Consider the following 26,664-nt stretch of genomic DNA (forward strand, 5'->3'; position numbering starts at 1 on the left):
ATAATGGTAATAATTAATCAATGATAATGATGATAATAATGATAATAATAATAGTAATGATAATGATAATAGTAATGATAATGATAATAGTAATGATGATAATAATGATAATAATAATTAATAATAATGATAATAATAATAATGATAATAATAATGATAATAATGATAATAATGATAATAATAGTAATGATAATGATAATAGTAATGATAGTATTAATGATAATAATAATGATAATAATAATAATAATAATAATAATAATAATAATAATGATAATAATAATAATAATAATAATATATAGTACCAATATCAACATTAAAACAACATAATGATGACGATGACGATGCGATGCCTTAATGAATAATAAAACAAAATATTCACAATAAAAACTTATTGATAACATACATTGTTAAAAATCATTACATGTTTATGCAAGATGATCTAGTAGAATTATACACAGAAGTAAAAGTATGGAAAAACCTGGATGCCCTGACTTTCTGCTTATTCACAAGTCAAGACGCGTCGGGAGCAATAGGGGTACGCCCACTTGTAATGTCTGGATTCACTAGTTTCTTATTATTCAGTGTATTCGTACTTACATATGTAATACAACTGTGTTGGAAAAGCTTGTTACTGTAAGCTAAATGTTATATTTGAGTTGTGAAATATATGGTACATTGAGCAAACCTTTCCATTAAAAACTTACAAAAATAAACATAATGAATGACTTACTTTCCAGATTCTCAAATTGCGATAGCTGCGGACTCTAACGTTGAACGATAGAACTAATTTTGAGGTATAATAATGGTAATAATTAATCATAATGATAATGATGATAATAATAATAGTAATGATAATGATAATAGTAATGATAATAATAATAATAATTAATAATAATGATAATAATAACAATGATAATGATGATAATAATAGTAATGATAATGATAATAGTAATGATAGTAATAATGATAATAGTAATAATATATAGTACCAATATCAACATTAAACAACATAATGATGACGATGACGATGCGATGCCTTATGAATAATAAAACAAAATATTCACAATAAAAACTTATTGATAACATACATTGTTAAAAAATCATTACATGTTTATGCAAGATGATCTAGTAGAATTATACACAGAAGTAAAAGTATGGAAAAACCTGGATGCCCTGACTTTCTGCTTATTCACAAGTCAAGACGCGTCGGGAGCAATAGGGGTACGCCCACTTGTAATGTCTGGATTCACTAGTTTCTTATTATTCAGTGTATTCGTACTTACATTTAAATGTAATACAACTGTGTTGGAAAAGCTTGTTACTGTAAGCAAAATGTTATATTTGAGTTGTGAAATATATGGTACATTGAGCAAACCTTTCCATTTTAAAAAACTTACAAAAATAAACATAATGAATGACTTACTTTCTTAGATTCTCAAATTGCGATAGCTGCGGACTCTAACGTTGAACGATAGAACTAATTTTGAGGTTTCTAGCGCTACGCAATCGGATCCAGAGTTAAAGGTCTTTGTTTATATTTTCTTTCGAAGTACTGTGCTCACAGCTGACTAGCTGGTTGGTGATGGGCGTTTGGAAAGTGTAAGCCAAGGTTACATGTAATAATTGTGACATTCAAGAAATTGTCAATGGCTGGAATCACATGATTTAATCCGCGAGGTAAGAAAGTGAAAGAGAATTTTCTGCATATTTCATGAGAATACTTAGGACTAAAATATTTTGAGAGCGACGTAGTGCAGTTTGTACCACAGTTGCATTGGTGATCGAGTGTGGCAATGGTAATGTAGCAGTAATGAGTACCGATGTTATTAATTTTATCATGTAGCATTACACGTGTACCGTATGATAAGCAGTAGTACTAAGAATGTGAGTGAGTGCACTTGAAGTGATTGATTCCATAAATGAATTAGCTATAATTGGACAGAACTTTTCTTCAAGGACTGAATTTTTGGCTAATGTTCAGTTACTGCCTTTGTAAACATGTTATATTTGGTTTCGCCCAAGGTTATTCATTGGTGATAATGTAGATAATGTTCACAGACTACTTGAATTGTGTCATTAGTACGCTTCATCCCATTGCACTGTATACACAGTGCAAATGTTAAGGTAATTATACCTTACAGTAAGCTCTATATTTAGTATATAACCTTAGGTAAGGAAGGAAAGAATGTACTAGTCCATGAATGAATTCTTTTTTGGAAATGAAATGCATTTGACCTTCAGAAGTGGAAATGTTATATTCAAAGACTGTAAATGCAGTCGGATCATGAAAAGTAAACTAGAGTAATGACTAGTTTTATACATCATACATGCTCCCTCTGTGTGCTGCATACATGATTGTTCATTGTCCTGTTTTCTGCTTTATTAATGGGATAGGATATGTTATCTTTGGTGACACACTAATACATGGAAGCAGTAGATCTATCCATAATTAAGGTTAAACACATGAGGAGACCCCAAAGACAACAAATTGTACAAAATGACTGTACATGACCAAACCTAGTCTTGCCTTCAAATGGTTAATGGTCACTTGTTGCCTACCTCTGTCAGAGAACATGCATAACTTTCAGGCAGGCGTAATTAACATGTTTTTGACATTTTGTCATGATTCATTAGTTTTAGTATTTTTTCATAAGTGTACATGTAGATTTGTAGTTACTATCTACATTTATTTTGGATTTGGAGAGGTATAGTCTAAGTGGTCTCTTTTCTTTAATGTTCCAGTGTTCTCTGGTTTAAACATACAACCTTTGAAGAAGCCTTAGGGGGTTGCCAGATTGAATATTTATACACATGTACAAGGATTGCCATATTACATTTGAGTACAAATACATATTAAAAAAGTTTGTGTTGGTTGAGCAACAATGACAGGCACCACTCCTATTGTAGTTGGGAAGCACAAGATAGCTTTGTCTGAACAGGTGTTAGGGCATTTCACCTGAAATGCTAGTGGGTCCCATTGTCCAAGCAGGTGGTTCTTGAGTGTGTCTGGAAAGTCTAGTCCTCAGATCACTAGAACAATTGAATGTTTCTTGGTGTCAGATCCCAAAGAAGTAGAGGATCCCTTGAGAGTTGGCTTGAAGATATTGGAGTACTACTCACTCCATATGCATGTGTATTTACCTAGTTGTATCTTACAGGAAGGGGAGCTACACTTGTGGTGTCCTGTCTCAGTATCTAAATTGTACTTAAATTCATGTATGGTTTTTGCACACACTATCATTTTGTCCAATTTGTTCCACACGTCCACCACTCTTTGGGGAAAGCTGTTCTTTGTCAGGTCTCTTCTATAACTGCCCTTATTGAGTTTCCTTCCATATCCTCTTGTATTCCTCGTATCCCAATTTAGTAAGTCTTCTCTATCAAGGACTTCCATACCTCGAATGATTCTATAGATGGTCAACAAGTCTCCTCTTTTCATGTTGGACATCAAAGGGGTTGACAACAGGTGCTCAGTCAGCTACCCTCACTGTCCCCAGTGAGATTGAGACTTATGGAAGATATGAAATAATATAAGGCCTAACATCTGTTGGTGCAGTGATGTGCAAAGTGTGATGCGATGTTGGAGAAGGGAGGTCGTCCAATGTCTCTTCTGTTGGAGTGGAGGCAGCAGACACTCTGGATGCTAGAGAATGCTGCAAAGAGGGTTTGCCTCCTTAGTAGATGCAATGAAGCAATACAGTGGTGCTTTATAGTAAGATGCCAGATGAAGAGGGATTTGCTTGTAGTGCTTGCATGGTGGAGTGAAGCAATGCAGTGGTGCTGGGTGATGCACAGTGTAGAAGTAGGACTCTTTGCTTCATAGTAGGATGTTGCTTTTCAGCAAAGAATGTAGAGATGGGAAATGGCTATGTTCAACTGGAGCTGCTGTCATAGAGTTATTGCTTGGGATCTCACCACTGCCACCAGAATGTAGATTTGTAGTTACTATCTATATTTGTTTCTGGGGTTGGAGAGGAAAAGTCTAAGTGGTCTCTCTTTTATGTTATAGTGTTATCTGGTTTAAACATACATGCAACCTCCAAAGAAGCCTTGGGGGTTGCCAGATTTAATATTTATACATATTTACATTTGGGTACAAATAAAAAAAAAGTTTGTCAAATCAGTTGAGAGACAATGACAGGCACCGCTTCTATTGTAGTTGGGAAGTGCGATATCTCTTTGAACAGGTGTCGGCATTTCACATGAAACACTGGTGGGTCCCTTTGCCTAAAGAGGTGGTCCTTGGGTGTGTCTGAAAAGCCTAGTCCTTGGGTGTCTAGGAACAAGTGAATGTCCCTTGGCATCAGATCTTGAGGAACAAAAGGGGATCCCTCGAGAGTTGGCTTGAAGATGTTGAAGTACTGCTTGCTCCATGTGTGTGTGTGTGTGCCACATGTACACAAGACATTGAAGGGGTTGACAACACACACCTACATAATATAGCATTAGAAAATTAGATATTAATCTTGTAAATTATTATACATCAACATAATGTTTTCTTGGTGGAAATTAAAAAAAAAATGCTAAAAGCAAGTACACTACCAAACAAAGCTGCAATCATAGGATCAAGATGCTGTGTTGTCTGTCCAGTACCACGAAAAGCAAATACACTACAGGACGAAAATAGATGAATTTGTCATACTTTAATTTTTTCGACCACTGCATCTGTCAAAACAAAGATAGCATCTCAAGCAGCCCCCACAGCTCTGATCGTAAGTGTATCACTTTAAGCAACCTTTTCTGTTATTGATTTCTGCCAAGAAAAATGTATATTACTTGAATGTATTGTAATTCAAAAATTATTTAATTATGCTATGTTACGTAGGTGTGCACTTCTAAAATTTTACCTTTTGTTTTATAGTTTGTATTCATAATTGACCATTTATAGTTCTAAATGGTAGTACATTTCAAATTTTTTAACTAACTTTTGGGTAGATATGGAGTAGTTTCTTAAATGTCAATTATGTTAGCTGAGAGCATGTTAGACTTGGAGCATAATATTCAAACATTCCATCTGCTATAATTTTATTGGATCTTATATCAAACATTCATCATTTATCTTATGCATTTCTCATAGTTACTCCAAGTCTTCCAGCCAATCATGTGTTGGACTCATGATCGACACGCATACCCAGCTCCCCACCCATGAGAGTTGGAGTAACAACTCACAGTGCAATGATACTGAAATCATTACAGTCCTGGGTGGGATTCGAACCCAGACTGCAGTAGTGGCAGCTGGGTTTGCTACCACCACACCATCAAGTGTGTGTGTGTATTTACCTAGTTTTACCTATTTGTATCTTACGGGAAGGGGAACTACACTCATAGTATCCCGTCTCTGCATCTCACTATATCTAATTTGATCTTAAGTTCTTGTATTGTTTTTGCACACACTATTGTTTTGTCTAGTGTGTGTGTATTTACCTAGTTTTATTATACGGGAAGGGGAGATATGCTCATAGTGACCTGTCTTTATATCTTGCAACATCTAGTTTGTTCTTAAATTCATGTATGGTGTTTGCACACACTATTGTTTTGTCCAGTTTGTTCCAGATGTCCACCACTCTATGTGGAAAGCTGATTTTTCCAGCTCTCTTCTATAGCTGTCCTTTTTGAGTTTCTTTTCATGTGCCCTTGTTTTCCTTCTATTCCAATATAATAAGTCTTTTGTCAAGGACTTCCTTGCCTTTCATGATTCTGTAAATGGCCAACAGATCACTTCTTTCCCTTCTTTGTTCCAGGGTTGTTAGTTCCAGGTTAGCCAATCTTTGCTCGTATGTCAGTTTTGAAAGTGTTGGTGCCATCTTTATCATTGCTCTTTAGATTCTTTCTATTTTCCTTACATTCTTTTTTGTACTGGATGTCCATAGTGTTGCTGCGTACTCTAGTCTTGGCCTTATCAGTGTGACTAGTATTTTCTATATTGTTATCTCATCCAAGTAATTGAAAGCCACTTTTATTGGTCATAATAAATTGTAGGTTTCTCAGACTATTTTGTTTATCTACTTGTCTGGGGACATGCCTTTGGTGATGATTACTCCTAGGTCCTTCTTGGAATCAACTTTCTTTACATCCTTTGCACCAAGTTTATATTGTCCTGATATTCTTCTTTTACTTTTTCCAAATTCCATTACACTACATTTCTTAATGTTGAAGTTCACTTCCCACTACTGACTCCATTCCCAGACCTTGTCCATCTCTCTCTGTGGATATTCACAATTTATTTCTGTATTTAATTTCTTTAGTAGCTTTGCATCATCTGCAAAGTTCATGTAACTTTCTACACCTTCATTCATGTTGTTTACATATACAGCAAACATTATCGGAGCCAGTACTGAACCCTGTGGGTCTTCAAGTAGAGTTTTAACTCTAAGCACCACTCTCATTTCTCTCCTCTGCAAGAAATCATCCATTTCAGTAGTTTTCCTTGTATACCTCCCATTGTTTTGAGTTTTCTTAATAGTTTTTTGTGTGGTACTTTATCAAACGCCTTTTGTAAGTCCAGGAAAGCACAGTCTGCCCATCCTTCCCTTTTTTACATTATATCTATCAACCTTGAATAGAAACAGACTAAATTTGTTGCACATGATCTAAATCTGAATTCCCTCTGATTTAGTATATTGTTCTCTTCCCACAAATTTTGGCTATTTTACTTGTAAGAAAGATTGGTCTATAGTGTCACCCCCGTCGTCTCCTCTCAGAGCGTTTCTATTCTCTTTGTTCTAGAAGGTATTCTTGAGGGGTGAATAAAATAGATGTAGTTTTTCTGATGCTTCTTGGTCTCAATCAGTACACCTTGAGAATCCCACCCGGAACTCTCTACATTACGTCAAGCCACCTTCGTTCTGACATCACTCTTTCTTTATCCAATAGTCTTTTACTTCTCAAACAAGTGCCACACCGTAAGGGCGTGACTTTTCCTTTCTGCACCAATGATTTTTCTCCTCCACCTTTTTCTCCAATTAGAGAGGCTGTTATACTCTTCTAAACGATATCACCACGTAAGCATTTGTGTTGTTTCGCTTCAAAGTGGTTAACATTGCATTTCTAGAACACATCTCCAGTGTTTTTAATGCTTATGTGAAGTATGTATAAAGTATGTTATAATCTTTAACTTAGCATTTGACATACATAATTATACTCAAGAGATTACAACTAGAGTAGATTCTGAAAGATTACAAAAAGATCTGGAGGCAGTATTCAAGTGGTCAAGTGAAAACAACATGGTGTTCAACAAGAAATTCGAACTGATTAAATATAGGCCAAACAAAAATCTAAAAGAGTACCAGTACACAGTGGGTGCAGAGGAAATAAACACAAAGGGAACACTGAGAAACCTCCTGGGGGTGTGGATTAGTAATGACTGTAGCTTCAAAGCACACACAACCCACACCACTAGTGCTGCTCATAAAATGAGTGGGTGGATCCTGTGGACCTTTAAGACCAGGAAGTCTGAGCACTTGCTACCCCTGTGGAAGATCCTGGTAGTGTCAAAGCTGGAGTATGTATGTCAGCTATGGTCTCCACACAAAATCTAGGAGATACAAGAACTTGAACAGGTCCAGAGGGTATTCATGAGGAGGTTATTTGGGGACTCCCTGAATTACTGGAAGAAACTAAAAACCCTCAATCTCTATCCACTGCAGAGGCACAGAGTGCTATATAGTGATTTACATCTAGAAAGTTTTGGAGGGCACAGCACCAATCCCATCACAAACTGAAGGCAGTGGTATCAAATGGAAACTCAATCAGTTTGGTAGACCCTGCAAAAGAATGTCCTTAAGTAGGTGCTCCCAGCAACTGAAAATGAATCGGGTGGAGTTTCACCTGTGTTGGGCCTAGACTTTAACTGTCTACCAAGAGAGATAAGAGACTTAACAAGAGTCAGCACAGAGACTTTCAAGAGGAGGCTAGACAAATTATTGGAGAACATCCCAGATGAGCCTTCAATCCTGCATAGCCCAACCTTACGAGGAATGGCAATGAACTCAATCACAGACCAGTTTCATACATGAGCTCAGTATGAGATGTGGGAGTGGTGTGTCCCCAAACTGGCCATGGTGTTACCACCAAAACCTACCTACAATACCTGCAAGAACTTAAAAGATTCTCATTATTGATTATGATTGCTTTACTGTGGTTTTTCAAATTATACAATACTTTGGTTTTACTCTCTTTCATCTTCAAACCTACCTACCTTTCCTGTTGAGATCATTCAGCTAATCTTGCTAGTCTTTTGTTCTGAAGTGAGACTAGTGTGGTCTACAGATCTTAGTTGATGAAATCATTCCCCATTTATGTTCAAACCTTTCCAAACTGAACTTCGAAAATCCATATAAGGCAAGCTGTAAAGAGCTAGCATGTAATTGTATTGCAGGTTACCTTGCTGTACTTTTTCTTGATCTTGGTTTTTCCTGCGTCTATGTTGTGTCCAAATACAGCAGTGCCTTTCATGTAAACTTCCTGTATAACACTAACATTATATTTGTTTATACCATGTTGGATGTGTTGACATTAAGTGAAACTAAGTTGAAAGGTAGGGGCAAATTTGAGTTTGGGAGTGTCAGGAGTGAAAAGAGGATAAGGGAGAGAGTGGGTGGCTATACTAGTGTGTGGTGGAGTGGAACGAGGTTTCTTCAAGGTTAATGTAGATGAAAGTGAAACTGGGAAGGGAGTTATGGGTCTTTGTAAGTGCATATGTGCCTGTGGGTGAGAAGGGTGTAGAGGAAAGGGATGCTTTTTGGATAGATTTAGATGTCTGCCTAGAGGGTTTAGGGAGAAATGTCAATGTAGTGGTATTGGGAGATCTCAATGCTAGGGTATGAAATGAACCAATAGACAGAGTGGTTGGGAAGTGGTTCCAGGAAAAATTGTAGTGGGGAGATGATGGTGAGGTGTCTAGAGAGTTGATGATAGCAAATACAGTATTAAGGAAGAAAGCCAAGCATAAATACACATGGTGGATGGAAGGGTGGTAGATAGAGCTTTAATGTAGAAAGAGGAAAAGGACAAAAGATAGAGAGGTGCTTATAGAGTAGGCTGCTTAAATGAGAAAGAAAAGGAGAAGGAGTACAAGAGGCTGAGAGAGAAGTGGGAGGGAGTGAAAGATAGAGTAGAACTAGGAATGGAAATGTTTCGATGAGGGAGTCACAAGGTGTGCAAAGATGGTGTGTGGAACAGGGAGGATGGGAGGAAATCAAAGGAAGAGTAGTGAGTGGTGGGATGATGAAGCAAAGAAGGTTGTAGAATAGAAGAAATGACTATTCACAGATTGGTTACAAAATAGGACAAGAGAATCACATGAGAGGTACAAAAAGAGAAATAAAGCATAAGACAAAAGGAGGCAAAGAGGAGAGCAGATGTGAAATGGGTAAGAAAAACAGAAAATATTGAAAGTAATAAAATGTTTTGAGAGGAAATTAAGAGAGGAAGAGGAGGCAAATAAAGTAGAGAAGAAAAGGTGTAGATGAAGAGATGATAATGGAAGAAAAGGCAGTAAGAAGATGGGCAGAGTATTTTAGGGAGTTGCTAAATGTAAGGGAGGATAGGGAGGGAAAGGTAGTTGCAATGGGAAGAACTAACAAAATAATATTGATGAATGAGAAAAATGGAGGAGAAATAAGGAAAGATGAGGTGAAAGCAGTGATTAAAATAATGAGAGCAGGTAAGGCACCTGAGTCATGTGGATTGTCTAACAAGGAAGGCACAGTGATGGTGGACTGGCTGGTGATGTTGTTTAATGTCTGTCTAAAAGTGGGTAGAGTGCCTGTATAGTTTTGTTTTACAAGGGAAAAGGGGACAAGTGTGACTAGTAGTTTCAGAAGGATCAGTTTGTTGGAAGGCTTATGGGATGGTTTTGATTGAGAGGATTGGAAGAGGAACAGAGGGAGTAATTGGTGAGGAACAGTAGGGGTTGTGTGGATCAGATTTATATGGTAATGCGGATATGTAAGAAAGCTTTAGAAAAAGGTAAAGGTGTTTTTTGGGAGGAGTGTGAATGTGAGATGAAATGCCTGAGAAGTATGTTAGGGGTTATTAGGTTGGATAGAGTGAGGAATGAGTAGGTGAGGAGGAGAATAGGAGTGGAAAGGGAGTTGGGAAATAGGGTTGATGAAAGAGTATTGGGATGGTTTGGACACATGAAAAGAATGAGTGAAGAGAGATTAGTAAAAGAGGAAGGAGTGAACATGAGGGGGCAACCAAGGATAAGATGGATAGATGGGGTAAAAGGGGCATTGGGAAAGAGGGGAATGTTGGTTGAGGAAGGAAGGAAGAAGACAGAAGATAGGGGTGAATGGAAAATGGTTATGTATGGATGATGCTGTGATGCATGGAAAGGAGTGGGTGGGGGATGAGGGAGTAAGTGTGAATGATATTTTGACGCAGCCCGAAGGGATTTTTCCCCTTCTCTTTTTCTGCATGAGAGGACAGAGAGGGGGTCACCGATTAAATAAAGCAGCCTTGCTGTGGATGTGCTGTGTCTTGCTACATTGCTTCTGACTCAGGTCAGTGGCCGAGATGCAGGGAAGACCTCTCATCCAGGAGGAGCCAAGAGAATGGGGTGAAAGGGAGTGGAGTATGTGGGGATGGAATGGGTGGGAGTGGATTTTATGCCATTGTTTTTTGGCTACCTCCCTTGTAAGGGGGAAAAAGCCTTTGGTATATGTATGTACAAAGTTAGGAAAGGCATCCCATCTGAGTAATGCCCCCAACCACTGTTCACCTCAGCACCTGAGGTGACTTGGGCATCACTGTGTGTGTGATACATCAGCTTCCTCTGGGTATCATCACTGCAGTGGCATACCATGGACACAGTCTCCTGCATTCATGTATGAACAGTGTCAGACCACTGACAAGGTTGAGGTCCAAGTGGGTACCATCCCCTCAGAAAAAAAAAAAAAATTATTTGTAATTCCATATCTTGGAATAGACTGAATACGAGATAGTGGTTGAGACCCCATATAAAGAAAAATAAACGTAAACCTATAAAAAATTCAAGGGACCATTGTTCAGGTAGTGGAACTTTGTGGTCTCAAGAAAGGTTGGAAATTGTTGGATAAAGACCTGTGAAAGAAAAACTGGAAAGAGGGGATCTCATCACGATGTACATTAGGGAATCCATGGAGAATGATCAGACCATTCAGACTGGAATGCATTTCTAGTGGATGTTGTAAATAACCAGAGTATAACTATTTTTACACCAAATTCTTATCAATTGGTGGCACACAAAAGGTAAGGAAGTTAAGTAAGATAGAGCACCTATCTGTGCCCTGCAAAGGACATAGATAAGCACATATAGATAAGCACTCCACAGACCACTAGAAGCCCCCTCCAAAGTATTAACTTACTAATTCAGTGGGGTATCACTCAGGAAATTAGTAAGCTACCTCAGAATATTTAGAACATTACAAGTGTGTCTTACAGACAGTATCCACTGATGTGGAACACAGTTTGAATCTTTTACACAATCTAAGTGCATTATAATGTACGTTTGTGTACGGTTTCTCACCAACTGCCTCAGTGACCTCCAAATTACATAACAGGATTTGTGAGGTAATGTGTGCCATATCTGAAGTCATGTGTAGCATTAATCAGGTTATTTTTGGTGTGGGTATATTGTTTTTATAATTTTTTCAAAAATTTTGCTGCTCAAGTCAAACAATGGGCAAGTTCAGAAAGTTGAATATGGAAAGGGAAATTGTTGGTAGCCTCTTGTCACTCAGAAATATACCTGAGGTACATACATATACCAAAGGCTTTTTCCCCCTTACATGGGGGGTATGGGCCATACCTGAGGTAGTGGATAAAAAAAATATCCAAGTAGATAGGTATACATTAAGCAAAATTAGTCATATTTAACTAATGTCAGATGCCAGTCAATTTTGTTAGGATGAAAGAATATCAGTGTAGTGCTGGGGTGAAGGTAATCATTTAATCCTGTCATCTATATATTGCCCCAGTTGTTGCACTTTAGCCCATAAGTCACTTAAACAAGAGATTTTATGTTTGGTGTCAGGAATGAACAAGTGTAAGATAATGTAGTGTAAGGTGCTGTGTGCCTTCTGTGTGGTGGTTGTGTCTAGGCCAATTGGTCAGTTGCCAGGTGATCTTCCTATTTGGTTGATTTTGGGGGGTTTTGAAGTATAGAAATTGGCCATCTGTTGTGGAGTACTTGTTTAGTGATAGTGTATATGTTTTTGCATGGATGTATTCACTTCTGTTGATAATGCTGTTGCAAAACTAATGTTTGGTTTTGCTATTATTTTCCATGCAAGCTTTCATTTTATAACAGTAAAACTTTCTTTTGAGATTTTTTTACAAAGGATTACAAAGGCAAAGCATGCCGACAGGAGACCTTTTGATCCATATCTAGGTCGGATGCAAAAAAAAAAAAAAAAAAAAAAAAAAAAAAAAAAAAAACATATTAATAATAAATTAAAACTATAACAATGTAAATAACAATTAAAATACATAAATAAATGCATTGGTATAGTTGAATAACAAACAAACAGGTAAATAGTAAATGATAATAAATTGACATATAACTAATAATAAATGAAAATCAGACAGACAAATTATAACAAAACAAAAACAAATAATATAACATAAATTATAATAATTACAGCATCTTACTTAGGTATTTATCTAAATGGTTCTTAAAGCTTCGAACTGAACTACATTGCACTACCTGTGCAGGAAGTTTATTCCATTCATTAACTACACGGTTGGCAAAGTTGTTTCTACCTACTTCCAAATTAAATCTATTTCCGGACAGTTTGAGACCATTGTTTCTTGTCTGATTCTCATTCAATGTGAAAATTTGGTCACTTTTGATGTCAATTCCCTTTAAAATCTTAAAGACCTGTATCAAGTCACCTCTGAGTCTACGCTTTTTTAGGGAAAACAGATTCATGTGCTTAAGTCGATTTTCGTATGATTTATTTTTGATATTTGGAATCAGTTTTGTGGCTCGCCGTTGTACTTTTTCCAGTCTGTCAATGTCTTTAATGAGATTCGGTGACCATACGGAAACAGCATATTCCAAATGTGGACGAACTAACGATTTATATAGCTTGTTAATGAGTGATGGACTTTTGAAATCAAAAGATCGCGCAATCAATCCCAGAATCTTATTTGCTTTCTCAGAGGCTGAAATACACTGCTTGGATGATTTGAGGTCGTTACTGATAATTACGCCGAGATCTTTTTCACTATCCACTTTTGTTAACGAATTTCCAAATAACTTGTAATCGTACTTACTGTTATTTTTACCTATGTGCATTACCTTGCATTTACTTGTGTTAAATTTCATTAGCCACTTTTCAGACCATTGCTGTAATTTATCTAAATCTTCTTGAATATCTAATTGGTTTGAGTGATCATTTGCCACTCCGCACAGTTTTGTATCATCAGCAAATTTGGAAACAGTAGATTTTAGTCCATGGTCTATATCATTTATATATACTATGAATAGAAGTGGCCCAAGAACGGAACCCTGAGGAACTCCACTTGCAACACTTTTCCATCCAGAAGTTTTTCCATTTAAAACAACTCTCTGTTTTCGACCTTTCAACCAATTACTAGTCCAACCTAATAGGCTACCACTTATTCCATGCAAAGCTAATTTAGTAAGTAGTCTTTCGTGTGGGACGGTATCAAAAGCTTTTGCAAAGTCTAGATATATTAAATCTATATTGTTTCTTTTGTCATAATTCGAGACAACTGTGTTGTAGAATTCGAGTAAGTTAGTCACGCAAGAACGTTTCCGTCTGAAACCATGTTGGCTATCATTTATCAAACGGTTACTTTCTAAATGATATTCGATAGCATCTCTGATGATAGTTTCCATTATTTTTCCTACGATCGAAGTCAAACTAATAGGCCTATAGTTATTTGGTTTCTTTTTGTCACCCAAACAATTGTACACCATGGTATGACCAACGAAACACTATTGCCCAGTTATCGAATTAAAGAGCTAAGAATGTCTTGCCTCCAAACTTGCGATTTAAAACAATTATCTTACACCAGTGGTTCCCAAACTATCTTATATGATGCCCCTTTTTGCTTCCAGTAGATTTGCAGCAGGCCCCCCCCTCCCTTGTTGAATATGTACAAAGCCCTCATACAAGCAAAATTAATGGATATCAAGCCTACTCCTCAGCCTTGCCCACAGCCCTTCAAACACTGAATCTCGTGTGTTCACTCAGCTTATGTCATAGTACAGGTGCCTTTTACACCATAAGCTGCATAACCATAAGCTTATATGCATAAAGCAGATATCCCCTTTTTGACATTTATCACTCCCTAACATCACTAAAATACCTATGTGGCACTGAGAGCTTTCCCAATATCCCAATCTATAATACGGTTTGGTTCTTCAACTTTGCAGGGATTTGACAGACATCTGCACAATACTTATCCATGTAGGATGAAAATGGGACACATACTATCTAGTTAAAATAGCTGACAACATGTCTCTGATCATGGCACTTACCAAGCCCCCTGGTTACTACCAATTTGTTCTTGTTTGCTACAGCTTTACTACGAATAAAAAAAAAATAATACCAACTGAAGTCATTCTATAAGAATCTCTCTACCCACTCATCTGTCATGAACATGTGGTGAACAGTCCCCCACATGGGCTTATACACAATATTTTGGCTTATAGTATCGCCGCTGCAGAAATGGGATGGACAAGGAATGTATGTATTGTGTACAAATAGCTGGCCTTCAGCCTTGTATTATATATGTGTAGGTTAAGTCCATATTACACCTGTACTACAGGCATTTGTGTCCTCATGAAAGCACAACCTAGGCCCTACCGAGCCATGTTTCGGTCAGGATGGGTTGTTCGCTACTTTTGCATATGCTAAGTGCATATATAAGGATGCCAGGTTTTGGTGTCCTGTCCAGTTCTTTTCTGTACTCGTCACAAGTGGTCATTCTGTGGTCACTTTTGTGTTTAGGGCAGGGCTCTGAGCCCTGCCTGCTGACCCAGCCTAGGTCAACACTAGCGCTAACCAGAATAAAGCCACTAAACTCACTCGAATTTCCTTCACTCCCTCAGTATCAAAGCACAAGTAACGTTCTCGTAATGTTACATTGGTCACTCTGGGGGTCACCAATGTAACATATGAGAATGTTACTTGTGCTTTGGTGCCGAGGGAGTGAAGGGAACTTGAGTAAGTTTGGTGGTTTTATTCTGGTAAGCGCTAGTGTCGACCTAGGCTGGGTCAGCAGGCAGGGCTCGGAGCCTTGCCCTAAACACTAAAGTGACTGCAGAGTGACCTGAGTTGCACACCAATTGTGACAAGTACAGAAACGAACTGGGCAGGACACCAAAACCTGGCATCCTTATATACTGTACACACTTAGCGTACGCAAAAGTAGCAAACGACCCATCCTGACCGAAACATGGCTCGGCAGGGCCTAGGTTGTGCTTTCATGAGGATACAAATGCCTGTAGTATAGGAGTAATATGGACTTAACCTACACAATATATACATTCCTTGTCCATCCCATTTCTGCAGTGGCGATACTATAAGCCAAAATATCGTGTATAAGCCCATGTGGGGGACTCTGTTCACCACAAACATATACACAAATGGTTCCTGCTCTGACCATGGAAATGGTTATTCAGCACTCTCCTTCAAACAAAATTCAGATCCCTTACCCCTTTCACCAAAATGACTGAACTTTGCGACATCCTTGATATTATACATATACAGGTACTCCTCGGTTAACGACAACTCGGAGTAACGACGGGCTTTATGACATCGTTTAACGTAAATCTCCCGAAGTTATGACGTCGTGTACGATAATTAAGTTGGCTGAGGCAAATTTGTATGATGTTATAAATGAACTTGTACGGTGGATATTAGCTGTGAGGTAAAGTGTTCTGAAGCTTAGGTCTACATTACCATCCTGCAAGCTGCAAGAACTACCTGGGGTACAGTGTATACCGGTAGTGGTAAATTTTTAGTTTCGACCATGGGCGCAATATAACAATAGAAAATTAATTATTAATTTTGTAAATTATAATGTATCAACGTAATATGCAATTTTGTAAGCGGAAATAAAAAAAAAAGGCTAAAACAGATTTCGTAAGTAACAAAGTCATGTCGGACGAATGGTACACCATGTTTGTTATGATAGATGCCGATGTCGAAGAAATGAAAGGATGATAAATTAATTCGTCTAACCTAAACTAAACTAACCTAACCTGTGTTTAATAAATCATTACCTGCAAATTAAATGTCATCCGGCTTGTCGTCGTGAGAGACGTTGGCAGACGACAAGATGGCGTCCCGAGCCTATGCTACCGACTTCGTTCATTGGCATATTTTCTTGTAGCAAGGTATTTTTTATTTTCATTTCCGCCCACAAAATTGCATATTACGTTGATACATTTTAATTGACAAAATTAATAATTAATTTTCTATTGCTATATTGCGCCCATGGTCAAAACTAAAAAAATACCTCGGTATTCAATATGGAATGTCAGCATACGCGGATTTGGTCATATACGGTAATTTTAGGAACTTAACCACCGTAAATAAACAGTAAAAAAAGCTTTAATGTACTGTATAAAAGAGGGAAAATACACAAAAATAAAGAAACATGTATTGCTGGACATTGTACATACAGTACATGTACGTATATGTATACACTTTCGCTTAACGACCAATTCAGTTAACGACAGCTCGCTGGTCCCAATTATCGTCGTTAAACGAGGAGTACCTGTAATTCACAGCTCGCACTACATACTCATTTCTGACTCATGGAGTGCTTTGGAAGTGTTTTTTTTCTCCCTCCATTTCTGTCATTCATGGTCCACAAAATTCACTCATCGTCAACCACTTCAGTACAAGTCAAATTCTCGTGTGCAGCATCAGCTGCCATATGTACGATGCATCACACTATTTGCATTGTAAAATATAAAGTCACTGATGTATTACTCTTTCTTATTTACTCTGAGTAATAATAAACACAGAAATGTGATCAAACCAGTTCACATAATCTGGGGATAACTCGTGTACAACTACAAAAAATATATAATCAAGACGCCAATGCTGGCATCCTCATGTACCCACTCACGCCTCATGATGCCTACTATATGTCTATATTCTTTTGCTGAGTGCCATTCAACGTTGGTATCCCAGGCAGTGAATAAGCTGACGAAATGGCCCAAAAAGTAGCATTAACCCCCTTTTGATACCTTCACCCCACTACCTTTCAACAGATTACTATCCTACACTCTGTCTGCAATACAAATCATATGGCAGAAACACTGGGAAGAACATCCAACACACCACCAAAAAAAAAAAAAAAAAAAAGTCAAACCTTATGTACACTCATAGCCTTCCTCCCATCAGTGAAGCTGATGACTCAAAATAGCACTAATCCACTTAAGAACAGGACACACTCACTATACTCATGGCCATCACCAAGGATTACAAAGGCAGAGCATGCCGACAGGAGACCTTTTGATCCATATCTAGGTCGGATGCAAAAAAAAAAAAAAAATACATACATATATATATACACACATAAACATACATATATATTAATAATAGAATAATAAATAAAAACTATAATAATGTGTAATATCTTAAACAATTATTTTAGCTCGGTATTCGTAAACGAAACACTTCAAAGTGAATTCCAAACTGAAACCTGTGAAAAGTCTGGGGTAAACTTACTACGGTAAATATAACAAAAGAAAAAATTAAAAGGTGTATAGAGAAATTCAAAACTAATAAATCACCAGGGCCTGACGGTTGACATCCAAAAACCTTAAAGGAAATGGAAAATGAGATTGTTGTTCCATTAGAAATTATTTTCAAGAAATCCATCATATCCGGAGATGTCCCAAGAGAATGGAAGCTAGCTAACGTTACTCCCATATTCAAAAAAAGGTGACAAAAAGAAACCAAATAACTATAGGCCTATAAGTTTGACTTCAATCGTAGGAAAAATAATGGAAACTATCATCAGAGATGCTATTGAATATCATTTAGAAAGTAACCGTTTGATAAATGATAGCCAGCATGGTTTCAGACGGAAACGTTCTTGCGTGACTAACTTACTCGAATTCTACAACACAGTTATCTCGAATTATGACAAAAGAAACAATATAGATTTAATATATCTAGACTTTGCAAAAGCTTTTGATACCGTCCCACACGAAAGACTACTTACTAAATTAGCTTTGCATGGAATAAGTGGTAGCCTATTAGGTTGGACTAGTAATTGGTTGAATGGTCGAAAACAGAGTTGTTTTAAATGGAAAAACTTCTGGATGGAAAAGTGTTGCAAGTGGAGTTCCTCAGGGTTCCGTTCTTGGGCCACTTCTATTCATAGTATATATAAATGATATAGACCATGGACTAAAATCTACTGTTTCCAAATTTGCTGATGATACAAAACTGTGCGGAGTGGCAAATAATCACTCAAACCAATTAGATATTCAAGAAGATTTAGATAAATTACAGCAATGGTCTGAAAAGTGGCTAATGAAATTCAACACAAGTAAATGCAAGGTAATGCACATAGGTAAAAATAACAGTAAGTACGATTACAAGTTATTTGGAAATTCGTTAACAAAAGTGGATAGTGAAAAAGATCTCGGCATAATTATCAGTAACGACCTCAAATCATCCAAGCAATGTATTTCAGCCTCTGAGAAAGGAAATAAGATTCTGGGATTGATTGCACGATCTTTTGATTTCAAAAGTCCATCACTCATTAACAAGCTATATAAATCATTAGTTCGTCCACATTTGGAATATGCTGTTTCCGTATGGTCACCGAATCTCATTAAAGACATTGACAGACTGGAAAAAGTACAACGGCAAGCCACAAAACTGATTCCAAATATCAAAAATAAATCATACGAAAATCGACTTAAGCACATGAATCTGTTTTCCCTAAAAAAGCGTAGACTCAGAGGTGACTTGATATAGGTCTTTAAGATTTTAAAGGGAATTGACAACATCAAAAGTGACCAAATTTTCACATTGAATGAGAATCAGACAAGAAACAATGGTCTCAAACTGTCCGGAAATAGATTCAATTTGGAAGTAGGTAGAAACAACTTCACCAACCGTGTAGTTAATGAATGGAATAAACTTCCTGCACAGGTAGTGCAATGTAGTTCAGTTCGAAGCTTTAAGAATCATCTAGATAAATACCTAAGTAAGATGCTGTAATGATTATAATTTATGTTATATTATTTGTTTTTGTTTTGTTATAATTTGTCTGTCTGATTTTCATTTATTATTAGTTATATGTCAATTTATTATCATTTACTATTTACCAGTTTGTTTGTTATTCAACTATACCTATGCATTTATTTATGTATTTTATTTGTTATTTACATTATTATAGTTTTAATTTATTATATATATGATTTTTTTTTTTTTTTTTGCATAAGATAAATTATAATCATTACAGCATCTTACTTAAGTATTTATCTAAATGATTCTTAAAGCTTCGAACTGAACTACATTGCACTACCTGTGCAGGAAGTTTATTCCATTCATTAACTACACGGTTGGTGAAGTTGTTTCTACCTACTTCCAAATTGAATCTATTTCCAGACAGTTTGAGACCATTGTTTCTTGTCTGATTCTCATTCAATGTGAAAATTTTGTCACTTTTGATGTTGTCAATTCCCTTTAAAATCTTAAAGACCTTTATCAAGTCACCTCTGAGTCTACGCTTTTTTAGGGAAAACAGATTCATGTGCTTAAGTCGATTTTCGTATGATTTATTTTTTATATTTGGAATCAGTTTTGTGGCTCGCCGTTGTACTTTTTCCAGTCTGTCAATGTCTTTAATGAGATTCGGTGACCATACGGAAACAGCATATTCCAAATGTGGACGAACTAACGATTTATATAGCTTGTTAATGAGTGATGGACTTTTGAAATCAAAAGATCGCGCAATCAGTCCCAGAATCTTATTTGCTTTCTCAGAGGCTGAAATACACTGCTTGGATGATTTGAGGTCGTTACTGATAATTATGCCGAGATCTTTTTCACTATCCACTTTTGTTAACGAATTTCCAAATAACTTGTAATCGTACTTACTGTTATTTTACCTATGTGCATTACCTTGCATTTACTTGTGTTAAATTTCATTAGCCACTTTTCAGACCATTTTCTTGATCTTGCTTTTAACTTTCAATGTGTGCGGGTACATCACTTCTACATATTCCAATCTAAGTTTGATTAGAGATGTGGTTTTTCATCACCTGTTCATCCATGTAATGAAAGTCTACCTTTATGCTCTTCAGCAATTTGTCTATAACCTACACAAACTTATTGATACATCTACCAGGTAACAGGTCATCCCCTATCAACACTCTTAGATCATGTGTGAATTTACCTAGTTGTATTGTACACAAAAGGAACTACTGTATATACTTGTGTAGAGTGCGAGTTTTTACAATCTGTTCATGAGAAGCTGAAAAGGATCCTATGTATAAAGGCTGTGAACAAATTTCCAAGTACAGTATCCCCCCGCTGTTCGCGGGGGTCACGTTCCTTCCCCTCCCGTGAATCCCGAAAATCCGCGAATTATTGATGCACTTTTAAAACGCCTATGTATGATATTATATACGCTAAAATATGCTTCCCAAACACATTCTAAAGACAGTTACTCATTAATACATATAGTAATATGTAGTAATGATAAATTAAAAACAGTAATAATGTAGTGTAATATGTACATAGTAATGATAAATTAAAAACATACTTTATCATCTCTTTTCTATTTTTTATTTTATATTTACTGACATTGTTATTTTAAAATTATTTACCAGTTATACTGTATCATCTCTCTTTTCTATTTTTATTTTGTATTAACTGACATTGTTATTTTAGAATTATTTACCAGTTAGGGTGAATGTGAGCGTTTCTCTGCTAAGAAAATGGACTAAGAAATTCACGAAATTGCCGAAGTTATGGGAAAAAAAAACAGAGCAAAATCCGCGAGTATGCGGGACCGCGAACGGTGAACCGTGAATGAGTAAGGATATACTGTATGTAGACTCCTGGAATAGCCTAGATTCCCTAGAAGATTATATAGCACATATATCCTTGTTAGATACTGATTGGAGCCTTGATGCGTGTGCACATTGTGACTTAAATACCCTTTCAAACGCGTGGTTCTGTGTCTAGACCAAGCATAATTTGGTACAGCATGAATAAAAGTTATCATCTGCTATCATTGGCCAATCGACTCTACCTAATCACACATACCGTAGATTCAAGAAGATACCTTGTCCCCCACAAACGGCAGAATGCCAATACTGCTGCACACCCATAAGGTTGTCGTACCGTGTTTTATAGGTTGCCTGTGTAGCTGTTGCAACGTGCTCTGGGAGAGAGTTCTATGGGTCGATTGCCCGTATGACAAACCAATTCCCTTTAATTCTTGCACACCAATGGTTGGACTGCTATTTTCAAAATGCCCTCTCATGTTTTAACCGAACTGGAAGAATGGGATGTCTCCATCATCGAAAGCAGGGAGAACCTTGTACACGATCACCTTTCATCATACGCGTGTATACTTGATCTAAAAGTAATAAACTTGGGAAATATAGGCGCGTGGCCAATTTTACTAGCATTTGTAGGCCTTACAAGACTACACAAACTATTGAGAGGTATTGCCACTGACGTTTCTTTTCTCCTGTAAATTGCACTATAGTATAGTATGACGTCAATCCTATTGTTCAGCTCAGTTAGCACACCCATCTATTGTTTCCGTGACATGAACTGGCTAACAGGCAATGGATCATATAACATAACTGAAACCACCTTGAGGCAGCCGAGGCTGCCGCGTCGGGTGACAACTCTCCACCTCCTCGTCCCCTTCCACCACCCTGCTGAGTCCACCCCTACTCAACTGTTAGCAGCAACTAGTTTGTGATTGTGCTCATGACTGATGTCTCGGTCATCCTCAGTCCGCAGTAAATATGGGTGAGTCGCCGGGAAATGAACTGTACAACCCTGAATGTGACTAAACAGTGTATGCTACCAATCCAAAGCAATAGAAGCCGTATTCAGAGTCATCATCTATACTATGGAAAATGGCATGAATTTCATCAAATTCACATGTATAATAATTAATAGGTGCTGGAGCTTAGAAAAGTCTTGGTCAGACCTCCCCCATCATAGGACTGATTATTTAGTCTTGTCAAAATCTAATCTCAGCCGTGGTACTTGAAATCGAGTATACATGTATTTAATGTGCAAAGATGTAATCTAACGAGGTCGCAAATGGTTATGCAAGCTTTTTTTCACATCAGAAAGGTCACACTGGGAGGCGTATCGGGCAGTGTAAGTGCAGAAAAGCAAACCAACCACGGAGAATTGTTAGGGGTCGATATACGCAGAAAAATGCTCATGATGATTAAACAAATTGTTGATAAGACCAAGGCTAGAAACATACGCCAGGAGGCGTGTAACTGCGGCCAAACAGTCTTGTTTGTCCTGTGCGATTTGGGGCAGGTGGCAATCATTGCTGGAAATCGTAGAGATCAGGTGCGAGACAGCACGTTTCCGATTGCGCCACAAGCGTACTAAAATAGACGAAAAAATATAAACATTTAACAACTAGAATAGAAAAAAAGTAGCCTTGAGGTAAATTGAATTTACTATTTTTTATCTTGATAAGTTTGATAAATTAATTTATCTTGCCGCCCAGTGGAAATTCACCAATTTAGGCTGCAAGCTAGATTCAGAACCCAACACTGAGTACGGCTCGAAGCAACGCTCCCCGATTGCTGGTGCAAACGGCGAACTAGTGAAATCGTAATGTAAACGGACAATTGCTACGGGTCGATTACACACTAATGTATCTTCGACTCTGCTTATGCTTAGACAGCAAGCGTAACAGTAACCTGATTAGTTTTACCTGCTCGTAGTTTCACAGCATTTATATGCTTTATTATATTTTTGTTTGTTTATTTGTTTGTTTGTCTATCTTGTTACTGGTAGCGATAGGGGACACCAGTGAATCATTGCCTTCCCTCCCCTTCCCCAGTGGAGAGGCTCATCTGTTCGTATCCTAGGCGAATCTCCGGTGTTACTTTGGTGTGTGATCTACAATTCAAAATGTTATCTGCAGAAAAATATAGGATTAATGGCAGGCAAAGTACAGATGGACGTAGATCTACAATTCAAAATGTTATATACGGCAATATGTATATATATATATATATATATATATATATATATATATATATATATATATATATATATATATATATATATATATATATATATTTGTGTGTGTGTGATTAATGATAGGCAAAGGGAAGACAGACCCAGGTAGCAGCTGACTCATCCCACGGAGCGCCAATATCTTGCCTTTCCCAGAATAGGATTAATGCATATATATATATATATATATATATATATATATATATATATATATATATATATATATATATATATATATATATATATAAGAACATCACATATCCAAGAACATAAACATATACCATTTCAAAGCAAATGTGTGCTCCGATCTAATGTGTAACCACTAGGTAGCATGGCGAGCCGCACACCACTCGGTTGTTTGCGTTATAGCAAAGCTAGAGATAAATTAACAGGTTATCAATTCCTCCACATTTGTGGTGACTGATAGTCGGACTTAATTATATTCATACTTGTTATATATTTGGCTACCCCCCGTGTAAGGGGGGAAAGCCTTTGGTATATGTATGTATATATATTTTTTATCATTATTATTGTTTAAATCTTACTAGAGCTTAGATTAGGTAGGTAGCCAATAAATAAATAAATAAATAAAAAGTACTGAAATCCACTCCCGCCCATTTCATCCTCACATAATCCACTCCCATTCACACACCCCTCCCTCCCACTTATCTTGGCTCATCCCTGTATCTCGTCCACTGCCCTGGGTCAGAAGTAGTGTCGCAAGACACAGCACATCCACAGCAAGGCCGCTTCATTTAATCGGCGACCCTCCCCATCCCACTCCGTCCCTTCATGCAGAAAAAGATAAGACGGACAAATCCCTTTCGGCTGCGTCAAATAATTTTTCACACATACTCCATCACCTACTCCCATGCATCACAGCATCATCCATACACAACCATTCTCCATTCACCCCTATCTTCTGTCTACTCCCGTCATTTCATAATAGACTTTCTTCCCCTCATTCCCAATGCGCCTTTTACCCCATCCACCCATCTCATCCTTGGTCGCCCCCTCATGTTCACTCCTTCCACCTCTGCCTTCCACAGCTCTTTTACTAATATTTTTCAATATTTTTTTCCATGTGTCTAAACCACCCCAATACTCTTTCATCAATCCTATAACCCAACTCCCTTTCCAACCACGTTCTCCCCCTTACCTCGTTTCTCACTCTAGCCAACCTGGTAACCCCTATCGTGCTTCTCAGGCACCTCATCTCAAACACATTCAAACTCCTTTTCTCTTCCTCTCTTTATGTTCCATGTTTCTGCCCCTCCCCCCCATACAGTGTTGTCGGCACAATCACTCCATATAATCTCCTCTTAGCACCCATTCCCAAATGTCTATTTCTCATTATATTTTTTAATCCCCCAAGGCATTTACTTGCTTCTCTTAATCTACATTCTACCTCCATCGCTCCTCCCTTTCCCGCCACATTCGCACCCATGTATCTAAAACCACTCCAGTCTCTCCCGTGATACTTCCAGTCCGCTGTCACTTTCTCCCCTTGTACATCTCATCACCCTACCTTTACTCGCATTCATCTTCAACTTCTTTCTTTCGCACACCTTCCCAAACTCGGTCACTAACTTCCTCAACTCCTCCTGATCCTGCCACAAGCGCAGTGTCGTCAGCAAACATCTGTCTTATCTCCCATTGACATTGTTGCACGCTCCGTTTGCCCAGTAGGTCGATATAATGATAATAATAAAATGTGTATACTTATTTATATACTTATTCATTTATGTATATTTGGATAGTTTTGAGACTACATGCCTATCTTTCATATCCTACCGCACATGCCAATCTCTTTCATTACTTTTGCTTCATGTTTCATGGAATGGGAACCTGCAGCCCCATAGAGATTAGCAGCGGTTCTGAGACCCTCCCATAGACCTCTTTTGGAAGAAACTATAGACTGTTGTCTGTGTTGTATTAGTGTGAGACATTTTGTGTAATAGGATTATAGTAGGGGGAAATAAAGTCGAAGTTAATAAGAGATCATGGGCCCAGTCTTGAAACAGGGATGAGGTAATGTTGAAAGGTTTTGAAGATGGGTGGTAGGGAGATTATTCTGTAAGAAGTGCATCTTTCAGGGCCACCACTTGTAGGTACTCGTCGTTGGTCTCCCCATAAACGGTTATTTAGATAAACTTAGTCAATATAATTGTATCGACCTCCCACCCAACTTCCCAACCAAATCTAGGCTACATCACTGAGCGGTACACCCAGCTCTTCCATTGTTAAGTATATTTTCGAATGGTAGACGTAGAATGTTCGAAGGGAGTGCATATGAGGCATTTCTAACAAAGGTCTTTCCGAGTACAGTGCACTCACGGCACGCTTCTGATGTGACGAAGTGTCCGTCGTTGTCAGTTTCCGGTCGTGGCTGACAAGTCAGTAACTTGACATTCCACGACAGGATTGTCGAATACACGACATGACTCATTATCACTGTTGTTCTTTAGACTTCACGCTTGAGCGACTTGTGGGGATGTCAAGTGCCCAGTTGTACAAGTGGTAGGAATATGGTGAGATTGGCTTTGGTGGAAAGTACATCTCCATCGAAACGGAAACCAGGTTTGTGAAACATGTTTAGATGGCTACAAATATAATATGTGAATTTTATTATCTACTAGGAGGGAAGAATAATTAATTTTATTTATTTACTTATTTGTATATTTACTAATTTATTTGTTTCTTTGTTTATTTAAGGAGTGCACTGAAAGTGCTCTCCATGGAAGTCGTTCCCAAGTTCACTTAACTATAATTAACGACGATTCAATTTTATTATCTACTAGGAGGGAAGAATAATTTATTTTATTAATTTACTTATTTGTATATTTATTAATTTACTTGTTTCTTTGTTTATTTAACTTGTGTACTGAAAGTGCTCTCCATGGAAGCTGTTCCCAAGTTCACTTAGCTATAATTAACGACGGTTCAGTATAGTCTCTAATATTCTAATATATATATATATATAATATATATATATATATATATATATATATGTATGTATATATATATATATATATATATATATATATATATATATATATATATATATATAATATTAGAACTACCAAAGTATACGTCACTCGTCTCAAGAATGATTAAACCCATGAAAAGAACCTGATATTTTTCCAATACCACGCAAGAACATTTTTACACGCGCGCGCGCGCATGTAGAATGGTTACGTTAGGTAAAGTTAGGATATAATGGGTTAGGAGCTATTGGTCAACGTAAATCTAATGTGTTTGCGTAATTCTGGAATTTTGCCAGAGGTTAGTGACAGTACCTGAAAAGTGTCATGGTGATTTTAGTTGGCAGAGATCTGGTGAAAGGTCATGTATAGCTTCCTGTGTGATAATTGGATGTAGTGATAGTAATATCAAAATAATATTAATTGTGACAATCTATTGGCCCTGGTCT

At 37.3% G+C, this 26,664-nt stretch overlaps 1 protein-coding gene across 5 annotated transcripts in view; it reads left to right on the top strand.

The window, feature by feature from the left end:
• Positions 1–1,230: 1,230 nt before the first annotated feature.
• LOC143029476 (uncharacterized) overlaps positions 1,231–26,664 on the top strand; it is a 36,231-nt gene continuing 10,797 nt past the window's right edge. The window contains exon 1 of one of the 5 annotated variants that reach the window (XM_076192126.1): positions 1,231–1,677. Coding sequence is in view for 1 of the 5 variants with exons in the window: in XM_076192125.1 (XP_076048240.1) it covers positions 2,117–2,124 (8 nt within the window). In the remaining 4 variants the exon portion in view is untranslated. Of the gene's footprint in view, positions 1,678–1,758; positions 1,797–1,883; positions 2,125–11,312; positions 11,554–25,684; positions 25,812–26,664 lie in introns of those variants that run through there. The other 4 variants (XM_076192129.1, XM_076192125.1, XM_076192127.1 and 1 more) reach the window with 4 other exon arrangements.

Source organism: Oratosquilla oratoria, chromosome 11 (assembly GCF_046742065.1).
Source record: "Oratosquilla oratoria isolate Oo_2021 chromosome 11, ASM4674206v1, whole genome shotgun sequence".
Lineage (NCBI taxonomy): Eukaryota > Metazoa > Arthropoda > Malacostraca > Stomatopoda > Squillidae > Oratosquilla > Oratosquilla oratoria.